Source organism: Gastrolobium bilobum, unplaced genomic scaffold, assembly GCF_033153095.1.
Source record: "Gastrolobium bilobum isolate Gb01-03AN ecotype WA unplaced genomic scaffold, APGP_CSIRO_Gbil_v1 utg1269, whole genome shotgun sequence".
NCBI classification, from domain to species: domain Eukaryota; kingdom Viridiplantae; phylum Streptophyta; class Magnoliopsida; order Fabales; family Fabaceae; genus Gastrolobium; species Gastrolobium bilobum.
The window spans coordinates 719,806-742,822 of NW_026898540.1; the positions used below are offsets into that span (position 1 = coordinate 719,806).

The following is a 23,017-nucleotide window of genomic DNA, read 5'->3' on the forward strand; positions in this document are numbered from 1 at the left end:
ATTAAGTTTTCTAATGTACCTAGATTGAAAGAAACTCACAAGGAATTCTTAGAGATAATATAAGAGAGTAATTCCACAACATAGTTTGCTAATTATTGAAACTTATACCCATAAAAGGGCTTTGGAGTGTACATTTTTCTCCATTTTGATAGCGACAAACTCAAAACATCCATAATTTAACTTAAGAGTACTATACTTTCACTTGATTAATGGAAACAAACACCCCTTCAATCCATACTCTTAGGTAGTGTTTGGTTGAAGGATTATTTTGGGATTGATGGGAAAGTGTAAGTGGGTATTGGAGAATACCACATTTGGTTCAGGTTTTTTCAAAAAAATACTAGGCAAATGGGATAGATAGGGAAATGACTTTTGTGTTGATTTTTGGATGAAATTCACTGTTACAGAATACCACTTGAGATGTGGTATTTTAAGATAACTGGGGAAGTGAAAAAACAGGTGCGAAATTTCTCCCGAACATAGATTTTGCAAATTTAAATAAATTTCCCTGGTAATATTTCAGTCAACCAAACAACTTTTTTTACATTTTCCTACCAAACTCATTTTTCAACCATTTCCCTAGTATTTAAAAAATTTCTCCTCAACCAAACACCCCCTTAAGTCCAGATATTAGAGCAAAATAAGTGCACACTCTACTCTTTCATTGATGGTGGTTTCCCATGTGAGCAAAAAATTTCTTCATGTATAATATTTTTAAACTAATGATATATTAAAATTAAACTTAAACATCTTTAACAATGACAATATAATATATTTTTTTGACACATGAGGAATAAAAAAAAAGTATTGGAAAGTTATCTTCATAATAATCCGAAAATTTAGGACGGTAAATACTTGTTTTTTCTTTAATTATATTAAGATAAAGGAAAAAATATTTCTCAAGTCAGAAAAGATAAAATCATCTCCAGTAAACTAAAAAACTACGTCATTTTGAATTCTTGAACTAGAGATAACGTATCTCCGGATAAATCCTTTACCTGAGATAAATTCCATTTTTGATTATTTAAATTTAGGAGAGATTATAGTTACTAATTTTTTTCTTAGTACTTGTTACCATCAAATCTTAACCGTTAATTTCTGTCAATCTAAATATTATAATTTATTAGAATTAATAATTAATTAATAAATATGACCCAATAAATTATAACGATTAGATTTACAAAAATCAACTGTTAAAATTTAATAATAACACGTAATAAAAAAAATTGTAAGTTTAACCTTTCCTTTTTAAATTTAAGATAAAGGAAGAACTCCCTGTCTGAAATCCGAATACGAATTCTGAGGGGTGAAAAATGGCATTCACACTCAACCCTACAACTCCTTTTTCTCACCGATTTCTCACTCGACGCTCCAAACGAACCATTTCATGCTCCTTCTCTTCCGAATCTTTTAAGGTCACTCACTTACTCACTCACTATAGTTCTCTACCTCTCTTTCTCTTTCTCCCTTTGCTTCAAAAAATGAAAAAGAAGAAGAAGAAAATTTACTTTCACTAAATTTTTAAGGATATAAATTGAAAATGATTTTTGTGTGGTGTGTTTGGGAATGCAGTTTAAGAGGCAGTACACGAGCGTGATGATAGTGCCGACAGGGATTGGAGCTGCTATTGGGGGATTCGCCGGCGACGCCTTACCGGTGGCTCGCGCTCTCTCCACCGTCGTTGATTGCCTTATCACTCACCCTAACGTATGTAATTACTTCCCAATCCCAAATTGCTTTTTTTTTTTTTTTTTTAATTTACTGGTCTACAAAGCTGTCTTATCTGTTTTATCACTTTTATGTAAGGGTAATATAGTCTTTTCGGTTATTTTATGATTCCTTTGATACGGAAAGAAATATTTCAGTTTAAGGTTTGGTCTTTGTCATTCTAAATGACATAAGTTATGTCATTTTAGGAGAGAGATAGTCACAAAAAAACAGAAATTATGGAAGAGAGAAGGTGAGTGGTTTTTTTTTAATTTAAAATTTAAATTTTCTGTGTCTGTATCTCTCTTAAAATGACATAACTTTCTGTCATTTAAGATGACAAACACTTTTCTCAGGATTTATTTATAGGAAAAGTTATATTTACAACTTATTTTTGTTTACAACTTCTTACAACCATATCTTAACCGTTGATTTTCGTCAATCAACGGTTAAGATTTTCACAAATCAAATTTATTAATTAATTATTTATTCACAATAAATGACAACCAATGATTAACGAAAATCAACGGTTAAGATATGGTTGTAAGAATGTGTAAATTATTTGGGTTGTAAATATAACCTCTCCTTTGGTTTTTTATAAAAAATAATTTATGACCGGTTGGCATTCCCACTTTTTTTTTCTTCCTTTTTCTTTTTTTTCCTTTATGCTAGTTGGGGAAGGCTAAATTGTTGGTTAAGTGACTTGAATGTGAGTTATTCCCGCAATCCCTAAATAGATTTTATATTGCTTGAGTTGAGATTCTTGGGCTTATTTTTTTTTATTTGTATAATTTAATTGTTTTATTATATATATGAATTTAATGTTTCTACTTTTATCGAAGAAAAAATTTCTCAGCCACACTCACATAAAAGTGAGTCGGTTCTATTAATTTTTTTTTCTCTTCTATTTACAATGGGACCTACTCATTTTTATGTGAGTGTGGCAGACAAATTTTTTTACAGCAAAAGCAAAAATATTTTTTCACACAAACACATATATATATATATGAGAAATATTATTCTCATTTTAGATGAGATAATTATCTTATGTTCTCTCTTGAAAATCACATCCCCTCTTTTTTTCTTTTAATGGTGGGCTCCACTTGAATTTTCTCTATAGCATGAGAGAATTATTCTTATGTAACATGATAGTAATATTCCCTCGTATATATATAGAATTTTGTTCTTAATTTTATATGGTTTATGTTGTCTCTAATTATTTTGGAATAAATGTGACGTCGTTCATGCTAGTGTTGTTATATTGCTGAGTAGTATTTTAGCATTGTCCTCCTATGTGTGGGATCTACATTTTTTTTCTAGGTGGTGTTTGGTTGAAGAAATCTGAAAATTTCCCCATCTAAATGAACTTGGCATTCCAGAAAGTTGTTGTTTGGTAGAGAGGTTTATTGAAGTTTCCCATCTATGCTATTTGCATAGCATTTCCTATTTGGTTGTAGAAAGCCATCCATTGGCACTCTTTAGAATATGAAGTTGGGGGTGGTTTTTTGGGGATAGCTGGGTAAGTTGAAAAATGAGAAAATGAAGCAGACCAAAATACCCCTTTGTAATCCTTCTTCTCTTTCTTTCCACCGTCTCAACCACAGCAGCCACCTGCAACCACCAACAGCAGCCACCTGCAACCACCATCAGCCGCCGCGGGCGGTCACCATGGACAAAAAGATAGAAATTGTAGCTCATAGCGAGGAAGAAAGAGGGAGAGAGTGAAAATGACATGACTGGAACAGAACCCATAAAGGCCATGAAGCACGGTTAACCAATACTGCTACCAAACAAATACAGGCTATGAATCATCAGATTAAATTTACTTACTGCTCCACCTTTGTACAGTGTTTAAGATCTATTTCCATTTTTCGGTACGTTTCGAAGCAACAACCCACAGATGCTAGAATTTTCCAAAAAATTTCTCTAATTTACAATTTTTTTATTTTCCCAAAAATTTTAAAAACAGGGATATTTTCGTAATTGTCACTTATTTCCCCATCTATATTTTACCTCAAACCAAACATAGATTTTATAAATCTTACCTAATTTACCCAGTAAATTTTTTTCCAACCAAACAACTTTTTTTACATTTTCCTATCAAACTCACTTTTCAACCATTTCCCTATCAATTACATTTCCCTAGTATTCTTAAAATTTATCCTCAACCAAACGCCCCCTTAAAGCAAACTGAGTTTACCCGCCTCCATAGTGTCCATTCAAGCAGTATGTCTCAAGATTTATGATTTCAGTATGCATTTTTCCTAAGCCTTCAAAGATCTTATTAATCAATTAGGCATAATAGTATGATGATAGTACTGCTTGTTTGCTTTCAAATGAAGAAACTGCATTGCTGTTTTAATATATATCCATGTATCGATAAGATATATTTTATCTCATTTTAAATTATTTTTGCATGTTACTTAATGGGATGGTTCCCTTAATTTCACCACCACTATATGGCTGTCTTGAATGATAATGTTGAAGAAATATGCATTTAATTTTCTTGGCTGTTTGACTTGTTAAATTTTGCAGGTGCTTAATGCAGCAATGCTATACTGGCCGATGCCTAATACATTATATGTTGAAGGTTATGCTCTTGACCGATTTGCAGAAGGGTTATGGGCCTTACAGCCTGTTCACCAGAACAGGGTATGACTCAAATACATATTCTGAATGTGCTGCATCCTTGACTAATTTATGTCATGCTGTGTTGCAACTTACATGGTGTTTTCTTAATCATGCTACTTTTATCCACTTCGAATTACGTACTGAATTTAATGGTGTAAAGCAGGTGGGGTTAGTTCTTGATGCTGGGATTGAGGAGGAGCTTCGGGTTCGCCAGTTACAAGTAGCTGATGCTGCAAGGGCTTCCCTTGGATTGCCTGTTGTGGAATATATTGTCACAGACACTCCGCTGAAGGTATCCAGTATCTTCTTATTTTAACCAACATAATGAAATGTATACCATCCTATATTTAAGCCGAAATTCCTTCAACTAGATATGCCTTTGCTTACAAAATCATACAATTTGGACTTTGCAACATATAATTTGGTTCTTTTGCAAAAGGTCGATGGAAAGTTTTACAATTAAAAATGTGACTGCCATTGATCTCCCTTTAGGGAGCACTTTAAAATTAATGTGATATCCCACAAAGAAATTCTTAGCCTTGTTGTTAGATATTTTTGTTTTATTTTAATGCAGTCAAATTTGTCTTTACATCAAACAGTGGTGAAATTTTCTGCAAGTGTTACTTGTTTAGAGAATAAATCGTATATTCATATGAAAATAAAAATTATAGGATTTGTACTTGTTAACACTTAAGATATGCTATATTGTGCACTGGAAAGAACAAAATAAATAATATTTTTTCCCATAAAAATAAAATATGAAATAAGAAAGTTTTAACGGGATGAAACCAAGCCAGGTTATCTTGCTGTTGTATGTGTTTTCTTTCTATTTCTCTAGTTCTAAACAACTTTCTACTCGTTTCAGACATTTGTTAAAGGTGTGTTTCTCGGACTTAGGTATTTTTGTTGGACAAAAGAAGTCTTCAGGCATGTCTATAATTTCTAGCATCTAACATCATGATCCGATTGCAATTTAAAATGCCTAGCCAAAGTTAGAGCAAGCTAGCCATCCAACTTAATGTATGACTTTGACTTGCTTCAAATTTTACAGGTAGAGAAATGGGTTGATCCAGAAACTGGCCAATCAACAGGGAGGATTAAGAACCCTGATTCTTTACTTAGAGCTGTGCGGACTTTAGTGAATAGGTCAAAAGTGAATGCCATTGCTGTTGTTGGACGTTTTCCAGATGACGATACTGATGATGTAGATGACTATCGGCAGGGAATGGTATGGCAATAATGGTTATTGAAATGATATGACAAACAACGTATTAAATACAGAATATATCTTAATTGTGCAAGTTGTATTGGATTAAAAGAAATCGTGGATCATGTTTCTCTTTCTCTTTCTTGGTAATCCTCCTTTCTATGTTCTCCTGTTGGACACAGTTATCATCTCTTTGACAGTAGTTTTTGAAATTTTAGCTTGATGTTAAGAGATTTTTGAATCAGCTTCTGACCATTGTCATCTACATTCCAACAAAGCTGGCAACTTTTGTTCTTTCTTTTTCTTAAATTTTTCTCCTGAACTTTTCTCAGTCATACCTTCACATGGTCAGCGGTTCAGTCATTAGTCTAATTTTATCATTTGGTCACTGACATTTGCTTCCCTCTTTTTCACCTTATTCAGGGAATAGACCTATTGGCAGGAGTTGAGGCAGTTATAAGCCATCTAGTCGTGAAGGAGTTCCAAATTCCTTGTGCACATGCTCCTGCACTATCTCCACTTCCCATGAGCCCATCTCTATGTCCGAAATCAGCAGCTGAGGAGGTTAGTAAACTTTAGATAACGAATAATTTGATCTTTAGTGCTTCAACTATATTAGAATGAGGTCCACAAGTAGTCAATTAAATCTGAATTCTTGTTAACTTGGTTTTTCTTTTGTTTTACTGTTCATTTTAACAAATAGCAAGAGAGAAGTAACATTCCAAAACAAAAAAAGATCTAGCAAAAGATGAGTGAGAGAGAGAGACTCGGTAGTTAACCTAACCAGGGCTAAAGTTATGTAGAGTAACAAGAGACAAAAGGAATATTGAATGAATCCGTGACATCGAGACTTTGATATCATATAAAGAACCAATTCAATCCAAAAACTTAAGTTATTAGGTGATGTTACATGAATGGTTTTATATATCTCTAACACGCCCCCTCACACGAGAGCCCACTGGGCTTGAATGGTGGACAATGCACAGGCCTACCTACCTGTGTTAAGAAACTCCACAAGAATTAATTAAATGGGGGGCGATGAGGATTAAACCCGTGATACGAGGTCAAAACTCCAAAACAAGATCAGATCTAGAATTGTCTCAGAGAGGGGAGAAAAACCCAACTGGTCTCCACCGAAAAGGAGTTGCCACGCACCGGCAAATGGAAGACAACCACGAAAATTTGACATGCGCATGAGGGACTTTCTGGGGACGAGACCTGGATAGACGACACCGCACGGTTGAGACGAGCACAACAGTAGGTGGCTTGCCGGAAAAAGCTACCAGACGGTGGTGGTCAACGGCGGAGGAGCGACGGTCAAGGTTTTCAAATGGTGGTTCGTGAAGAAAAAGGCAACGACGCACAGATGATCCAAGAACAAAAGAGATATCCGGAAACTGACAAGGTGATAGTATCCGGAAAAAAATTGGAAAAGACGATGAACAGTGGGTTCCTCGAAAAAAAATGGATCAGGATTCTTCTCATTAGGCTCTAGATACCATGTAGAGTAACAAGAGACGAAAGGAACATTGAATGAATCTGTGACATTGAGGCTCTGATACTATGTAAAGAACCAATTCAACCCAAAAGTTTAAGTTATTAGGCGACGTTACATTATTGTTTTATATATTTCTAAGAAGTTGGAGACAAAATAATCTGTTCGGATGAAATGCCATATGTCCTTCAATCTTTGGCATTTTATGAAAAAATAAACTAGACACAACACTGTTCTGAATATTTAATGTGCAGTACTTGACCACAACTTCCATAGAAAATGCTTGAATGCTGAAGCAAAATTGAAATTAAACCTGTTTACTCCACAAATAGATATTGCTGAAAATAGGCATTTCTTGTATTGATGTCTGCATATACATATATATTAGTGTGAATTGTTTCTTAAAACTCTGAATATTGATGGAAACTTGAGGCTGTAAAAAGCTAATAAGAATTATGAGGTAGTGTACATAGTTTTGAATATCCTATGCTAATTGACATATAGGAAAAATCATTAAACCCCTTACCACCAGCCTGCTTTAGAGAATTTGATTCCACGGTTAGGATGGGCAATTTCTAATTTGTGTGGCTGTCACAAAGTAGCATGTTATAAAATTTCAGTAAAGACGTAGTAAAATAAGTTTAATTTGCTACATTTCTTGAATATAGACAATTAGAAACTTTAGTTCTAAGAAAAACGAAAGTACTGAGTTATAAGTTAGAACGAAAATGAAAGTCCCCTTATTTACAAACATTGATACATAGTCAACAAGAGTACTATTTGAGGTCGGCTAAATGGATTGGGCTCTATCAAAAACCAATTCTGCAATAATGCCAGTTATAGTAAGGTTGTTAAGTTATCCTCTTTCTTCCTCTTCCCCTTTTTATTGGAGTATCTGCCATGTGATTCATTTTCAAAGATTGAAGTCTTCATTAAATGAATGAAAATTCAATATATTTAAAAGATGCTATTTTAACATTTCATATATCAAATTAAAGAATAAGATTTTGTTCTCATTAGAAATTAGATATTTCTCATCCTCTGCGTTTGCATGGCTAATACTACTTGTGACTTATTTGCTCTTTGCAAATAGATTGGGTACACTTTCCTGCCTTGTGTGCTTGCTGGCCTAAGTAATGCTCCACAATACTCGGTCAGGTACTCTGAATCCATGGAAAGGGGTTGCATATTGGCAAGTGATGTAGATTCGGTAATCCTTCCCAAAGATGCTTGTGGAGGGGATGGGACGCTTGCTTTTGCAAGAAGTGAAACAAATAAGGTATAAATCCAAACGGATTAATTTTTTCCCCTTATTCTTATTTTTTGGTTTGATCATCAAGAATAACTATTGCTTTATGGCATTTTAGCTTTCTTCCACTCAGAACACCAAACTGTGTAACCTGAAATTTTTATAATTCTATTGTTTCAAAATATGACAGTATAAAATTTTCTTGCAGCCACTAATAATTACTGTAGAAGAAAACGAAACTGTTCTCGATGATACTGCAGATAAGCTTGGCTTTGAAGTGGTACGTGATTTTTCATTTGTACATGTTAAAAGCTGAGAGTGAGATGGGATCTTTTATCCATTTGAATCAAAATTCCCAAGAAATCAATTGGCAAAAGTTCTGCTGATTATATTTGCAATTTGCTTACTAAGGAATAAAATGGGGAAAGGATAGACAAAAGTGTAGATAGGGTCACAAATAGCAACCTCATCGCTGCTCCAAGGCTCGCCTTGTAGACAAACAAGTAAAAAGAATAATATTACCATTTTAGGACATTCAAGAACAGGTTTTTTTATTCTGTTGGTTATGCTTAGTCTAAATTATAATATAAGCACCATTTGATTACTCCATTTTTCTTCCATTGCAATTGGATTGATGAAATCATTTCTTCTGCAGCTGCAAGTCTCAAATTATTGGGAGGCTATTGGAGTTATTGCAGCTCACAAGGCGGGGATAGATCCATTTTCACTTAGACGAAATAAAATTATTAACATTGGGTGCACTTCTTTAATGCCCGTCAATGGTAGCTCAATTTCAAGAGAAAGAGCTATCTCCTGATTAAACATTTGAGAGTTCAATCTAACCATTGAAGGAGTGGTGGATCATCTCTTGGGTTTTATGCCTTGTAGGCATATTTATTTAGTGCCTGTTTGGATCGTCTTATTTTTAAGCTAGAAGCTACTTATAAGCATAAGCTAGGCCAAACAGATTTTGGGAAAAGCTCTTATAACGAAAAGCTCTTTTTTTTATAATGAAGAAAAAAGCTAAAAACTAAAAGCTCTTAGGAGGAGTTTTTTTTTAAGCTCTTATCTGTTTTTCTTGAATTGTGTACTTTTTTTTTTTTTAATGAAGAGTGATAAAGATAGAGAGAAAGATAATTTTCTTGAAATATGTACTTTTAAATAATTTTTAAGCTAAAGCTTTTATGTAATTTCCAAACAGCTTTTAGCTTATTTTTTTAAGCTCTTTTTTTTAGCTTTAGCTTATAAATAGCTTCTAGCTTTAAGGTAGCAGTTTAACTTATATTTATCTAGTAACACAGGGTAGATCAAGTTTGCAAAATATACCGAATTGGCTTCGTGGCAGGGTTAGCAGAATTTGGTTTCAGACCTCATTTTTGTCTCTGAACTGTTTTAGGCTTTAGTTGTTGAACTGAACCATTAGCCAACTTGGAACGAGTGAAAGCTTGTTATCTACTATCTAGTCATCCTTGTCAAATTACTAAGGGGGCGTTTGGTTGAGGATAAATTTTAAGAATACTAGGGAAATGTAATTGATAGGGAAATGGTTGAAAAGTGAGTTTGATAGGAAAATGTAAAAAAAGTTGTTTGGTTGGAAAAAAATTTACTGGGTAAATTAGGTAAGATTTATAAAATCTATGTTTGGTTTGAGGTAAAATATAGATGGGGAAATAAGTGACAATTACGAAAATATCCCTGTTTTTAAAATTTTTGGGAAAATAAAAAAATTGTAAATTAGAGAAATTTTTTGGAAAATTCTAGCATCTGTGGGTTGTTGCTTCGAAACGTACCGAAAAATGGAAATAGATCTTAAACACTGTACAAAGGTGGAGCAGTAAGTAAATTTAATCTGATGATTCATAGCCTGTATTTGTTTGGTAGCAGTATTGGTTAACCGTGCTTCATGGCCTTTATGGGTTCTGTTCCAGTCATGTCATTTTCACTCTCTCCCTCTTTCTTCCTCGCTATGAGCTACAATTTCTATCTTTTTGTCCATGGTGACCGCCCGCGGCGGCTGATGGTGGTTGCAGGTGGCTGCTGTTGGTGGTTGCAGGTGGCTGCTGTGGTTGAGACGGTGGAAAGAAAGAGAAGAAGGATTACAAAGGGGTATTTTGGTCTGCTTCATTTTCTCATTTTTCAACTTACCCAGCTATCCCCAAAAAACCACCCCCAACTTCATATTCTAAAGAGTGCCAATGGATGGCTTTCTACAACCAAATAGGAAATGCTATGCAAATAGCATAGATGGGAAACTTCAATAAACCTCTCTACCAAACAACAACTTTCTGGAATGCCAAGTTCATTTAGATGGGGAAATTTTCAGATTTCTTCAACCAAACACCACCTAAGAGTTTTCTTTCTATGTTGTGGAACGAGGAACTAGAGGTCATTGCTTCGAATGAATAGCTGAGGCTCCTCTAATTTTTGTTTGGATTGGATTGGATATTTGTCTTAATGTCAGTTTATTTATTTATTTATTTATTTATTTATTTATTATTATTATTATTATTATTATTATTATATGAAGAACTGACCGGAGTTAAAAATCAGAAGCATATTTCAAACTTATTGCACTTGCTTCTTTTTCCCTACTGTACAGCAAATTTTCTTGTTACTTTTGAATTAAACAAAGGATATGGACTTTGAAGGATGGGCTGGAAATATGTAGGAATTATTAATTAGTATGGTTCTTGAAAGATTAAGTTGACAATAATTTAGTCTTTGGAAGTTGGAAATTGAGATAGATTTAGTTTTTTAAAAATAATAACATCAATTTCGTCCTTCAATTTTGTATTTCGTACATAGAAGCATGATTTTGATATTACACTCTATGACTGAGACTAAATTAATGTTACCTATGTTTCAAAATGGCTTAGCCCAAGAAAAACTCATCTTCTGGAGTTCTGGGTTTACTGGCCCTTAATTCTTAATAATTCACTTATCCTATTGGGTGATGGCAGACGTACTCGATTTTGGATGGATCCTTGGCTTTATTCGTACTCTCCCCTCATGAATCATGTCTCTCAAACTCTTCCTATTGAAATCAGGGATGGAGTGATCGCAGATTATGTCACATAGGAGGGGAACTCGAATTGGTCAGCTTTCCAAAACTTTTTGCCTTTGCAGGTTCTAAACTCGATTCAGAATGTTCTTCCCCTTGTAGATTCGTCCATGGAAGATAGAGTCATTTGGAGCAAAACAGCTAGCGGAGAATTTTCTGTTGCTTCAGCCTATGCAATTCTTAACCAACCAACATTGGTGCAACCAGAATTTGATTGGAAGTTAATTTGGCAGTGGAGAGGCATAAAGAATTTTTTGATTACACTTAATAACTCTTCAAAATCATTCCCCAAACACCAAAATATTCAACATTTTTTTTATCTTTTCACTCAACCAAGTACATCACATTTTACATAATAAAAATAACATTCTCCCCATAATCCCAAACGTAAAAAGAAATCAACCACTGTTAACACAACTATGAGAAAAATTGATTAACACATAGGATGACTTCTCTTTTGCTTATTTTAACTGACGATTGCTTATCTCTTTCAAAAATATCTTTTAGTACTTTTTCTGTGAATTAACTACATTTATTTTATTTGCTCTTTTATTATTAGAATTAAATAAATTTTACTTATTTCTAATTTTAGTAAGAGAATATATTGCATGAATACTGAAAATTTTCTCACCCTGCACAAAGAAAATAACCATAAAAATATCAGATAAATATTTCTGCACTTACTGCAGATAAATTATCTGCATTTACTTTCAAAACAACGTCGTTTTGGAATTGAAAGATTAAAAAAATTATAATTATAAAGACTACAATAATCCTGAAATAAATTAAAATTATAAAAATACCATGATTTCTGCTCCAAAACGACGTCATATTAAGCTTACTGCAGATAACTTATCTACATTAACTGCAGAAAAAACGAACCCTAAAAATATATAATTTATAAGTATGCATAACCAGTTCCTAGGAAAGGTAATTAAGGTCATGATCATTTCAATTATATATAATATGAAAATGGCAACAAATTTAAGATCCCGTTTGTTATTATTTTATTTTATTTAAAATTCAGAATTTTCTTTAAATAATACCATAAAAACGTTTTTATTTTAGTATTATCTGAATGTGTCTTAAATATTTGCTGCTTTATGCATCAGGGGCATCTCAGTCATTTGCTCAAAACCGTCTATCAAGCCTTCGCCAACGAAAGTACGAAACTCCAACATCCTCCCTCACCACGCAACCAGAAATCTCCACGTGTAAAACCATTCCCGCCAAAAAAAAAATTAAAACGAACCCTTCTTCACCCTCTCAATTTACCATTTCTGCCACTCCTCCCTATAACGAACACAAACACACGCCAATTTCACTTGCAATGGCTTCCACCACACTCGTCTCTCTCTCTCTCCTCCTCATTTCTCTCTCCTCCCTCTCCTCCTCCCTCCCCTCCTCCACCATCCTCGACGCCGCCGAGATCCTCTCCGGCTCCGGCTTCGAAACCATGGCTCTCAACCTCGAGCTGGCGTCGCAAAGCCTCCTCCCGCCGCGAACTCGCTCAATCACCATCTTCGCCCCAAACGACGTAGCCTTCAACAAGATCCCGCAGCTCCCTCTCTCTCTCCTCCGCTACCACCTCCTCCCTCACGCTTTCTCTCTCCACAGCATCAGCTCCCTCCCCTACGGCGCCAACATCGCCACCCTACTCCCCGGCCACTCCCTCACCGTCACCACCTCGCATTCCGATGACCGAGTCTCCATCAACAACGTGACCGTGAACCCCTCCCCAATCTTCGACGACGGCTACCTCGTGATCTTCGCAACCGAGAATTTCTTCGATCCATATTTCCAGCTTCCCGCGCAAATCATCCCTCGCCGCCCGAATACCTCTCTCACCGCCGCCGCCGCTTGTTTTCCGGACAAAAAGAACAACCGGAAGTGGTTTTTCTCCGACGAGGCGTTTTCTTTTAAGGAAGCGAGCGACGTGTTGAGATCGCGAGGATGCTCTGTTATCGCTTCGTTTCTCGATACGCAGTTCCTCGGGCTCTTGGATCGCCCTCAGCTGACGCTGTTTGCGCCGATCGACGAGGAGATGAAGAATCACGTGGGGAAAATGAACCTGAGCGATTACTCGGCGATCCTTCGCCACCACCTCGTGCCTTGCAAGATCTTGTGGAGCGATTTGGTGACTTTGGAAGATGGAACGTTGATTTGGACTTACGAGAGAGGGTTCACAATCAACGTCACCAAATCTAGTAAGGACATGTTGTTGCTCAATGGAGTGCCGGTGATTTTTCCGGAGTTGTACTACAGTGATTGGCTCGTTGTTCATGGCCTTCGAGAAGTTCTCTCTGTTCCGAAGGGAAAAAAGAAAGCAGTTAAAGATTCAGATCAGGTTTCGGATGCAGGGGAAGATGCTAAAGAATCATGTTCGTTTGGGTTTAATCACAATGGTGCAGCAAACAATGCAGGGCATTACCACTTCTCTACTTTTCATTAGGCCATGAATTAATATGAATTGAATTGATGATGATGTTCTTGACATTTTAGATTCAGTCTTGAGAATTTAGGTCATTCTAATTTGTGCTGATCATACTATGCTGTTTGGGTATTCTTAGTTGTGTTTTCTTGCAAAATTGACATTGAGCTAGTGCTGTGAACTAGAAAAAAGTGCGTTTGGTTTTATAAAACGGAACTTATACTTGAATTGAATGTAGATATGATATTGCTGAAAGGACTTGTAACGTAGATATATATGTTTAGAATATTTTTCCATGTTAAATATCAATTTTTTTAATGTTGGTTGTATACTTGTATGTGGATATGTTTTAGGACATGCATGATAGATTGATGATAGACTTATGAAAAAATGTTTATTTTTAACTAATTTATATCTGTTATAAAATTGATAGGAAATATAAGAGAAAGGAATTATAGAGAGAAAAAAAAATATTGAGTTTTTCATTCAAGAGAACAATGGAGGAAGTGTCTATTATAGAAAAAATTACGGTAATTTCATGTATGAATATTAATCATAAACAATAATCTCGTATATCTCGCTTACAAGCAGTAATCATGAACAATAATCTCGTGTATAAATAATAACTATGAGTAGTGTTGAACAATAATCTCGTGTATGAACAATAACCATGAACAATATATCCGCATATAAAACACATATGAACAGTACCATGTATACAAGTGGTTACACTACTCAGAGTAGATGTAGAGATAGAGACGTAAAATATTCACAAATTTATTCATAAAAATATCCTACATTTAGCATTTTTAATTTTTTGAGATTTTTATAAGTTGTTAAAAAATAGAAATATTTTTATCAAAGTCTTAGAAATTTTAATAACATTATGAATTATCTTTAAAAATATATTAATTTTCAAATTAATAAATAGAGTAAGAGTCAAATCCTTTCTTTCTATTAATGTCATACTTTATTATTCTTTTTCTTCATATTTCCTATCGTTACTAAATGAGCTAATCTTAAACTATTAAACACAAAATATAAACAATGATAACAATGATAACAGATTCATGTAAGAGTTATCCACTTATACTCTTATATTTATGTTAATTGACCACACACAAACATATATTGGATTTAATACCCAACATGACATCATTTGGTGATAATTTTATAGAAAGAGGAAAAAGTATTTGAATGTCTTGAGATTTGGAAAAACTGCACCACTCTGCAGTTGTTGATCCAATAGCTTGGGTTTATCGAATTACATTCAAAATTATCTTTTACTGCAGAGAATCGCAACTATTCTTATTCTGTAAAATTATCTTTTACATTTAAAATATCCCACCGGGTGGAGTTGAGTTTTCTTCCTGGCGTACCTCGATATCGTCCTGACATCGCATCATTAAGGTCATTGCAGCTCGTATAGGGTCACTTTCCTGTCATAACATGTGTTGCGCTCGAACTCAAAACTATTGATGAACTCAAAACTATTGATTAAACTAGAACCATCAGTTATAGTTGATTGGAAGTGAATTCTCTCACGTGAAAAAGTAATAATGTTTTCATGTTATTTGATCTTAACCAGTAATTGATGATGAGATAATTGAGAGAAAAATGTATAATTTTTAAATAAATGATTGTGAATTGTGATCAAATAACATGACCAGACCACATGATTACTTTTTTACATGAGAGGATCCACTCCCTTGATTTATGTGGTTGGCGGTAATCCTTATGCGATGTTGATTCCTTCATATTGTGAAAGACTTGTACCCTTTTAGCATCCAATTATTTGTTTACTTCATTTTGCTATGTGTCTCAGAATTGCTACTACAATCCTATCACAACTCAGCTTCATTTGTCACTTTCACCTTGAACCATTCACACTTCACCGGTTGAACTTTCTTCAACCTAAGTCAACGGGTAAACTTTACTAATTCGTTATTTAGGGACTGAGTTGGGTCAAAATTTGTACATTCATGAGTTGAACGAACTGAACTCAACCCAACCTCTCGCCCATCCCTAACAATAATAATATGCAGATTTGTTTAATCTTTTGTATAAAATTTAGATGAACATTTACCATTTTTCATAAATTTTTAAAAATTAATGTTTCTTTAAGGTCAACTTTGATGGAATTAAATTTCAACCCCAGCAGATCAATTATGATCCACTTACGTTCGGTTGAAGATTTCTCTACCTAATTCAAATATGTTAATCCGAACCTATATAATTGATTATTGACTAATCAAGTTGACAAACGAAGGCAACAACTTGGAACATCTCTCCTGAGGAAGGTTCCTTCGTTTTGCTTAAAGATTAAACTACCAGTTGTACTATTAATAAACAGAACCAAAAAATAAAAAATTAAAATGTAACTCTCATAAACGCCTTGCGCCTATAAATTTATTTCCTCCATGAGTCATAGCAACTCAAAGAGAAACAAACACATATACATAGGAAGAGAGAGAGAGAGAGAGAGAGAGAGGTACTTGAGTTTCATCAAATAACACGTCACTGAAATTGAACTTTAAGGCATCACGGCAATGTCAACAACTCCTCTTCCACCACCACCACCGCTACCGGTGGCCACTCCTTCTCCACCAAATCCAACGGTGGCCCTGCCTTGGTCGTTGACACCGCCCTCGCAAACATGGCCTCCACCCACGTCATATTTTTCATCATCTGATGATTCATCTTCATCTTCATCATCGTCATCATCGTTTGGTATCATCATCGGAGTATCGGTTGGTGTCCTAGGGTTAATTATAGCGTTCGGCATTTGGCACAAGTATCTTAAGAAGAAGTGGAGTAGAGAATGTTCAAAGTAATCATGTGTAGAGTAGCCCCCTACTTATCTTCTTGTATTGAGTATATGTTACTTCAATTCAAGAACATAATTAGTGAATTAAGTTTTGTGTTTTCGTTGTGTTAAGACGTGAGAATGTTCACGTTCTGGTACCATGAGAGGGAGCATAAAATACGAATGATATGGGTGTAATAAAGCTTGATGTACTAATCAGTGAATTAATTGTGTTTTTACAAATTTGAATTTCTCAAACCTTCAATTAATGTTTCAAGTTAGTGGTGAACCGTATGGTTTTCGTCAACCAACCTAGCAGTACGTTAATATGTAAATTTTATGGGAGAAATGTTTCGCAAATAAGTTATCTGCATTTGATAAATCAAAAAGAAAAAAGTTATCTACATTTATTTTCAAAACAATATCGTTTTTGTATTGAAATTTTAAAAAATTATAAATATAAAGATTATTATAACCTGAAATAAATTAAAATTACAAAAACATCTTAATTTCTGTCTCAAAACAACGTCGTATTGAATTTACTGCAAATAACTTATCTTCTGTAACTACAAAAAAAAAAAAAAAGTGAATTCAAATTCTATATATTACAAAGTATTGATGCGGATATTACCGATTCAACCAATCTCTTCTAACTAACTACATGTCAGTTGACAATTCATGATATTACAAAGTGTCTTCATATTATATATATGAATTCATTATATTAAATCAAGTAACTATTACGGAGCATGGTATTGCATTGATATTTGTTAAAATTATAGGAATATAATATCCAAAAAAAAAATTATAGGAATATAGACATAGTTGTAGAAAAAAGAAGAAGAGAAATATGATATGTTGATGTGTTATATGTTGAATAATATGATATTATGCGGTTATGATTCAAAAGATAAAGTACCAAACTCTATTTATATTAAATAAGACTTATAAAATAAAGGATAAAGTGTGTGTCATTTTAAAAGATGTAAAATTGTGTCATTTTAAGAGAGAAAGAGATAGATAAAGGAGGAGAGAGAGTCAACAAAAATAAAATAAAAATGTGGGTCCCACCTCTTTATAAGAGTGAAAAAATATAAGTTGTGTTATTTAAAAGGATAAACACTTTTCCCTAAAATAAAATAAAAATATGACATAAAAAAAATAAAATCTCTAGAATATTTTAAACTATATTAAGATAATTTACTTTTTAATATTCTAACAATAACATTCATATTTTTCTTTTGACCAGACACTCCCTTTACTAACTACAGTAGATTGAAAGTTATCATGAACTAAATTTAATTTATGAAACTTCAAAAATTAATATAAAAATTTGGAGCAAGTTATATTTACAAATTTTTTTGTTTACAAACTCTTACAAACTACACTAAGTACGACAGTCATATTTTAACCATATAGTATACGATCAGTCAATATTTAATGTACTTTACAAAAAATATTTATAAACGGATCATATTTCTAAAAATTTAATAAGTACTTATTGAATCACTTCTACTTTTAACACATTCGCGTAAAATGACTATTGTCTCTTTGTGAGTCTGCCTCCATGTGTAGCTTTTTTCCGGGGGTCCCCCCAGCCGACTTTTTTTGACCTATATGTAATCCGTGAGCGTAGTGATATGACCTTTGAAAGTTTTATATATGGAATTAATGACACGGAGGAGATAGGATTGTTGGCGGTCTAGATTTAATTGGTTTTGAAAACAAAATCATTCGATTTAATTTTTTCAGTTTGATAATGTAATTATTTATTTGATTTAGATTTTTTTCAAATTTAATTCAATCCAATCAATTTTATTCACTTTGGATTGGATCGATTTTCGATTTTTAAAAAAATCTAAAATTTGTATGATATTTATTGTGCAAATAACATATCTTTTGTATGTATTAACTTTGTAAAGTTTGTATGATGATTATTGTGCAATCTAGAAGCATCAGTAAACGATAATCTAATTTTTAATAAAGTACAACAAAAAGTTGAAAATAGGTAAACTCGGTTTCAAGTATCTATCACCTGTTGGATAAGAAAATTTTTTAGACAATAACAAAGTAAGAAAAATTAATCTCAATTACTAATACAGAGAAATCTTAAAACAATTTTTTATTTCAAATTTTGGCACATAAATTTTATAGTGGTATTACATTCACGTGAAAATCATAAAACTAAATAAAAATAAATCATTAACTCAATTCAAATGCTATATTTATGTAGCAAAAAATTCATACTTTTATAGTATCATATTCAAAGGTTGAAATCACAATGACGGATAATAACGAAGACTTGCTAGAATGTACCAATAAAAGAACATTTGTTGTAAAATGAAGTTATTTTTATTTCATTCTTAAAACTTAAAAACTTAAACAAAAAAGCATTAACGACATGGAGAAACTAATATAGCAGCAGAAATATAGAATTGAAAAAATAACAGTTAAACCATTTGGAACCTTCACCTCCAAGTCTTCAACAAATTGGAAGTTGGGACCCCTTGATTTCGCTAAATCGCTGATGGGTTGGCTAGGTTTTTTTCTTGTATCTGGTTTTGGGCAATGAGATATAAAATTTTACACAGACAAAATTTTACTCATACGATGTGACTAGATTTTTTCTTGAGTTTAGCTTATGGGTTTAGAATTTTTTGGGCTATGATTGGGGAATAGGCCCAATTAGATATATTGGAATTAACATATTGGATCAGTTTGGATTGAATCGGTTTTCACCAACCAAACCAAAAGCCGATCCAATCCATTTAAAATTTTCGATTTTTTTTCAGTTTCGATTAATTCGGTTATCAATTTTTTGGTTCGGTCACCGCGGTTTGAATCGGTTGATGAACACCCCTAGTAGGAGATAATTTTATTTTCTACACATATAAAAGTATACGAGAACCATGTGAAGAGAAAAGAGAAAAAAAGAAAATATGAGACTCATAAATTTTTATGTATGTGTAGAAAATAAAATTTATAGCCTATAAAATAAAAAAAATTATTCCATTTCTATATATATATATATATATATATATATATAGGGATAGGATCCTTTGACACCAGTGTCAAATCTAAAGTTTGACACCTCATCTGAGAGCCGTTAGATCAAAAAAGATCAATGGTGCCACATGCTTACAAATTAGAGTCGTTGATCTTTTTTGATCTAACGACTCTCAGATGAGGTGTCAAACTTCAAATTTGACACTAGTGTCAAAGGATCTTGCCATATATATATATATATATATATATATATATATATATGGGAAAAACAAGTATCATGTTGTAGGACAATTCTCTTATAATTATGTATATATATATATATATATATATATATATATATATATATATATATATATAAGGGCAGGGTCCTTTGAATCCGATGTCAAACTTTGAAATTTGATACCAAATCATAACCTTTGATTTCTGTCAATCAACGGTTATCAGTTATTGAAAATCAAGCTTAGTAATTACTATTTTATAATATAAGGTTACTTTTCTCATGTTGTTAACTTTCCTACAGATTTAGGTTTTGGTGGGGTCCGAAGTTTTTTTTTTTATAAAAAAATAGGGCTAAAAAATCAAAGGGTATGTAGGAAGATTATTTTCTTGTCCTGCAATATAAGACATACATTACCTATGTGTGTGTGTGTGTCTATATATTTATATATATATATATATATATATATATATATATATATATATATATATAGGGCTTATCGTTTTTCAACCTGCTTGAAATAACTTTATCTCCGGCCACTAAATCATAACCGTACAATGATGGATCAATAGAGATAAATGAAGAGAGAGAAAATGAGAATCATAACTATTCAAAGGCGAATCAATTAATATAAAAAATAAATATAAAAAATGACGTAGTTTTGGGTAAATATATCTCAAGCAGCTTGAGAAATATTTTTTTTTTCTCTCTCTCACACACACACACACACACACACATATATATGGAAAATAATTTGTCAATTTTAAATGATGTAAGTTGTGTCATTTTAGCTGCTTACAACAATGTACATCCTGGAGTACATAATTATAAGATCAAAGTAGTATTTTTTCTCTCTCTCCTAAGAAGCTGTCAGCTGAAGTGAAAAGTGGATAAAAGTATAATTTAATATTGTAACTATGTATTCCCCGGCTATGTAGCACCGATACCGACACAAGACACGTGACACGATACAACACGACACTCCGACATGTTAATTCTAAAAAATGTTGGATTTCGACACGTTAGGACATGTTTTGATATTAAATAATATTTTTAATTTATGTAGTGTATATTATATTTAATATTCAATAATTTAACAAAAACGAATCTAAATTTCTAATATTCATAAATTTTGTAAAGAAATAGAAGATATTCCAAATATTTATATTAAACTCAATAAAATGGTAAACGTAATCTAACAAATCTAATAGTTGAAACTAAAAACTCAACGCAACGCAACCTTTGAACCTTTTTTTGAATTTCTATAATTCGTGTTGGAGTGTCGGGGAGTGTCGGAGTGTCCGAGAGTGTCGGAAAGTGTCAGACACGACACACCAGGATTTTTGAAGTGTCGGTGCTTCATAGTTCCCCGGAATACATAGTTATAAGCAGCTAAAAAGACATAACTTGTGTCCTTTAAAATGACAAAATGTTTTGCTATATATATATATATATATATATATATATATATATATATATATATATATGGGGTTTTGCATTTGTCATGTTGCATGACAAATATTCCTACACATACATCGATATTTGAGCTGCATTTTTTTCCTTTTCTTTTTATTTTAAAATGGTGGACCCCACACTTATTGTCTCTATAGCGTGACAAGAGAATTGTCCTACAACATGATACTTGTTTTTCCCATATATATATATATATATATATATATATATATATATATATATGGGCTTATCATTTCTCAAGCTGCTTGAGATAATCTTATCTCCGGCTAGTAAATCATAACCGTACAAAGATGGATCAACAGTGATAAAAGAAGAGAGAGAAAAAGAGAATCATAATCATTCAAAGGTGAATCAATTAATATAAGGAAATAAATAAATAAAACGACGTAGTTTTGGGGTAGCCGGAGATAAACTTATCTCCAGCTGCTTGAGAAATATTTTCTCTCTCTCTCTCTCTCTCTCTCTCTCTCTCTATATATATATATATATATATATATATATATATATATATATATATATATATATATATCGAAACTGTTATATTTACTAAAATTTTATGTACAAACTCAATTATATATTCCCAAGAATAGACTCAGTTTTGAATGCATTCCTCAGAAATACATAGTGTAGTTTGTAAACAAAAAATTTATAAATATAACCTACCCTTATATGTGTGTGTGTGTGTGTGTGTGGAAAAAGGAGTATCTGTTTAAAGGATATAAATTTATATCCTTTTAACAGTATTTGACTATACATTCTCGGGAATGCTTAGTAATAATATTAAAGTTATACTTTTTTTTTACTTTGCACATACCCAGACAGTTTCCGAAGAGAGAAAAAAACTTTAATATTATAATTATATATTCCAAAAAAAATATAGTTAAAAATGCTAAAAGAACATAATCCATGTCGTTTAAAAATACAACTTTGTCCTCATTCGCACACTTTCGAGAGAAAACTTCCCAGGAGGTCACCCATCCCAGAATTACTGCAAGTCAAACACGCTTAACTATGGAGTTTTTCTGTTCTAGGCTACCGAAAAGTAGATGCATCTTGTTAGTATAAGTAGTACCAATTAATTATTATAAGCTATCCCAAACTGTGCAGTCTCATACCTGCACAGTCTTTGGAATCCCTCTCTTTCGGGTGTTGATTCGATTCATTCATGTAACCCCCCGCTGGAAGCCTGTCAGGAGCCGCTCCTTGTCCATGCCCTTTCGCACCAGCGATCACTCCCCGCCCTTGTTAGCGCCCGGGATGTTACATGCCCACCAGTTTCTGTCTGGTTCGTCCTCGAACCACATCGTACTGGAAGAAAGGCCCTACTCTAATACCACTTCAAACTGATCTAGATGTGGTTTGAAGATCCGGCTCATATTACTCATGAACACTGCCGGGGCATTAGTAAGCCCAAATGGAATCACTAAATATTCATAGTGCCTATATCTGGATCGGAAAGCCGTCTTCGGAATATCCTCTGCCTTTACCCGGATCTGGTGATATCCGGAACGGAGATCAATCTTCGAAAATACTGAAGCACCCCTAAGCTGATCCAACAAATGATCAATGCAGGGTAGGGGGTACTTGTTCTTCACCGTTACCTTGTTTAATTGTCGGTAATCCGTGCACAACCTCATAGTCCTGTCTTTCTTCTTCACAAAAATTACTGGTGCACCCCAAAAAGATACACTCGGTCTAATGAACTTCTTACGGGACAATTCTTCAATCTGCTTT

At 33.3% G+C, this 23,017-nt stretch overlaps 2 protein-coding genes across 2 annotated transcripts; both read left to right on the forward strand.

The window, feature by feature from the left end:
• The first annotated feature begins 1,293 nt into the window (after window positions 1–1,293).
• LOC133317278 (uncharacterized) lies at window positions 1,294–10,744 on the forward strand. Its single transcript, XM_061519137.1, has 9 exons — window positions 1,294–1,415; window positions 1,573–1,707; window positions 4,243–4,359; window positions 4,502–4,630; window positions 5,390–5,566; window positions 5,969–6,109; window positions 8,134–8,319; window positions 8,498–8,569; window positions 8,945–10,744. Exons 1-9 carry the CDS (start codon window positions 1,314–1,316, stop codon window positions 9,104–9,106), a joined length of 1,221 nt encoding a protein of 406 aa, XP_061375121.1. The 5' UTR covers window positions 1,294–1,313; the 3' UTR covers window positions 9,107–10,744.
• A 1,936-nt stretch (window positions 10,745–12,680) lies between these two features.
• LOC133317221 (putative fasciclin-like arabinogalactan protein 20) lies at window positions 12,681–13,802 on the forward strand. The gene has a single exon (XM_061519061.1). The coding sequence runs from the start codon at window positions 12,681–12,683 to the stop codon at window positions 13,800–13,802; it is 1,122 nt and encodes a 373-aa protein (XP_061375045.1).
• The last annotated feature ends 9,215 nt before the right edge of the window (window positions 13,803–23,017 follow it).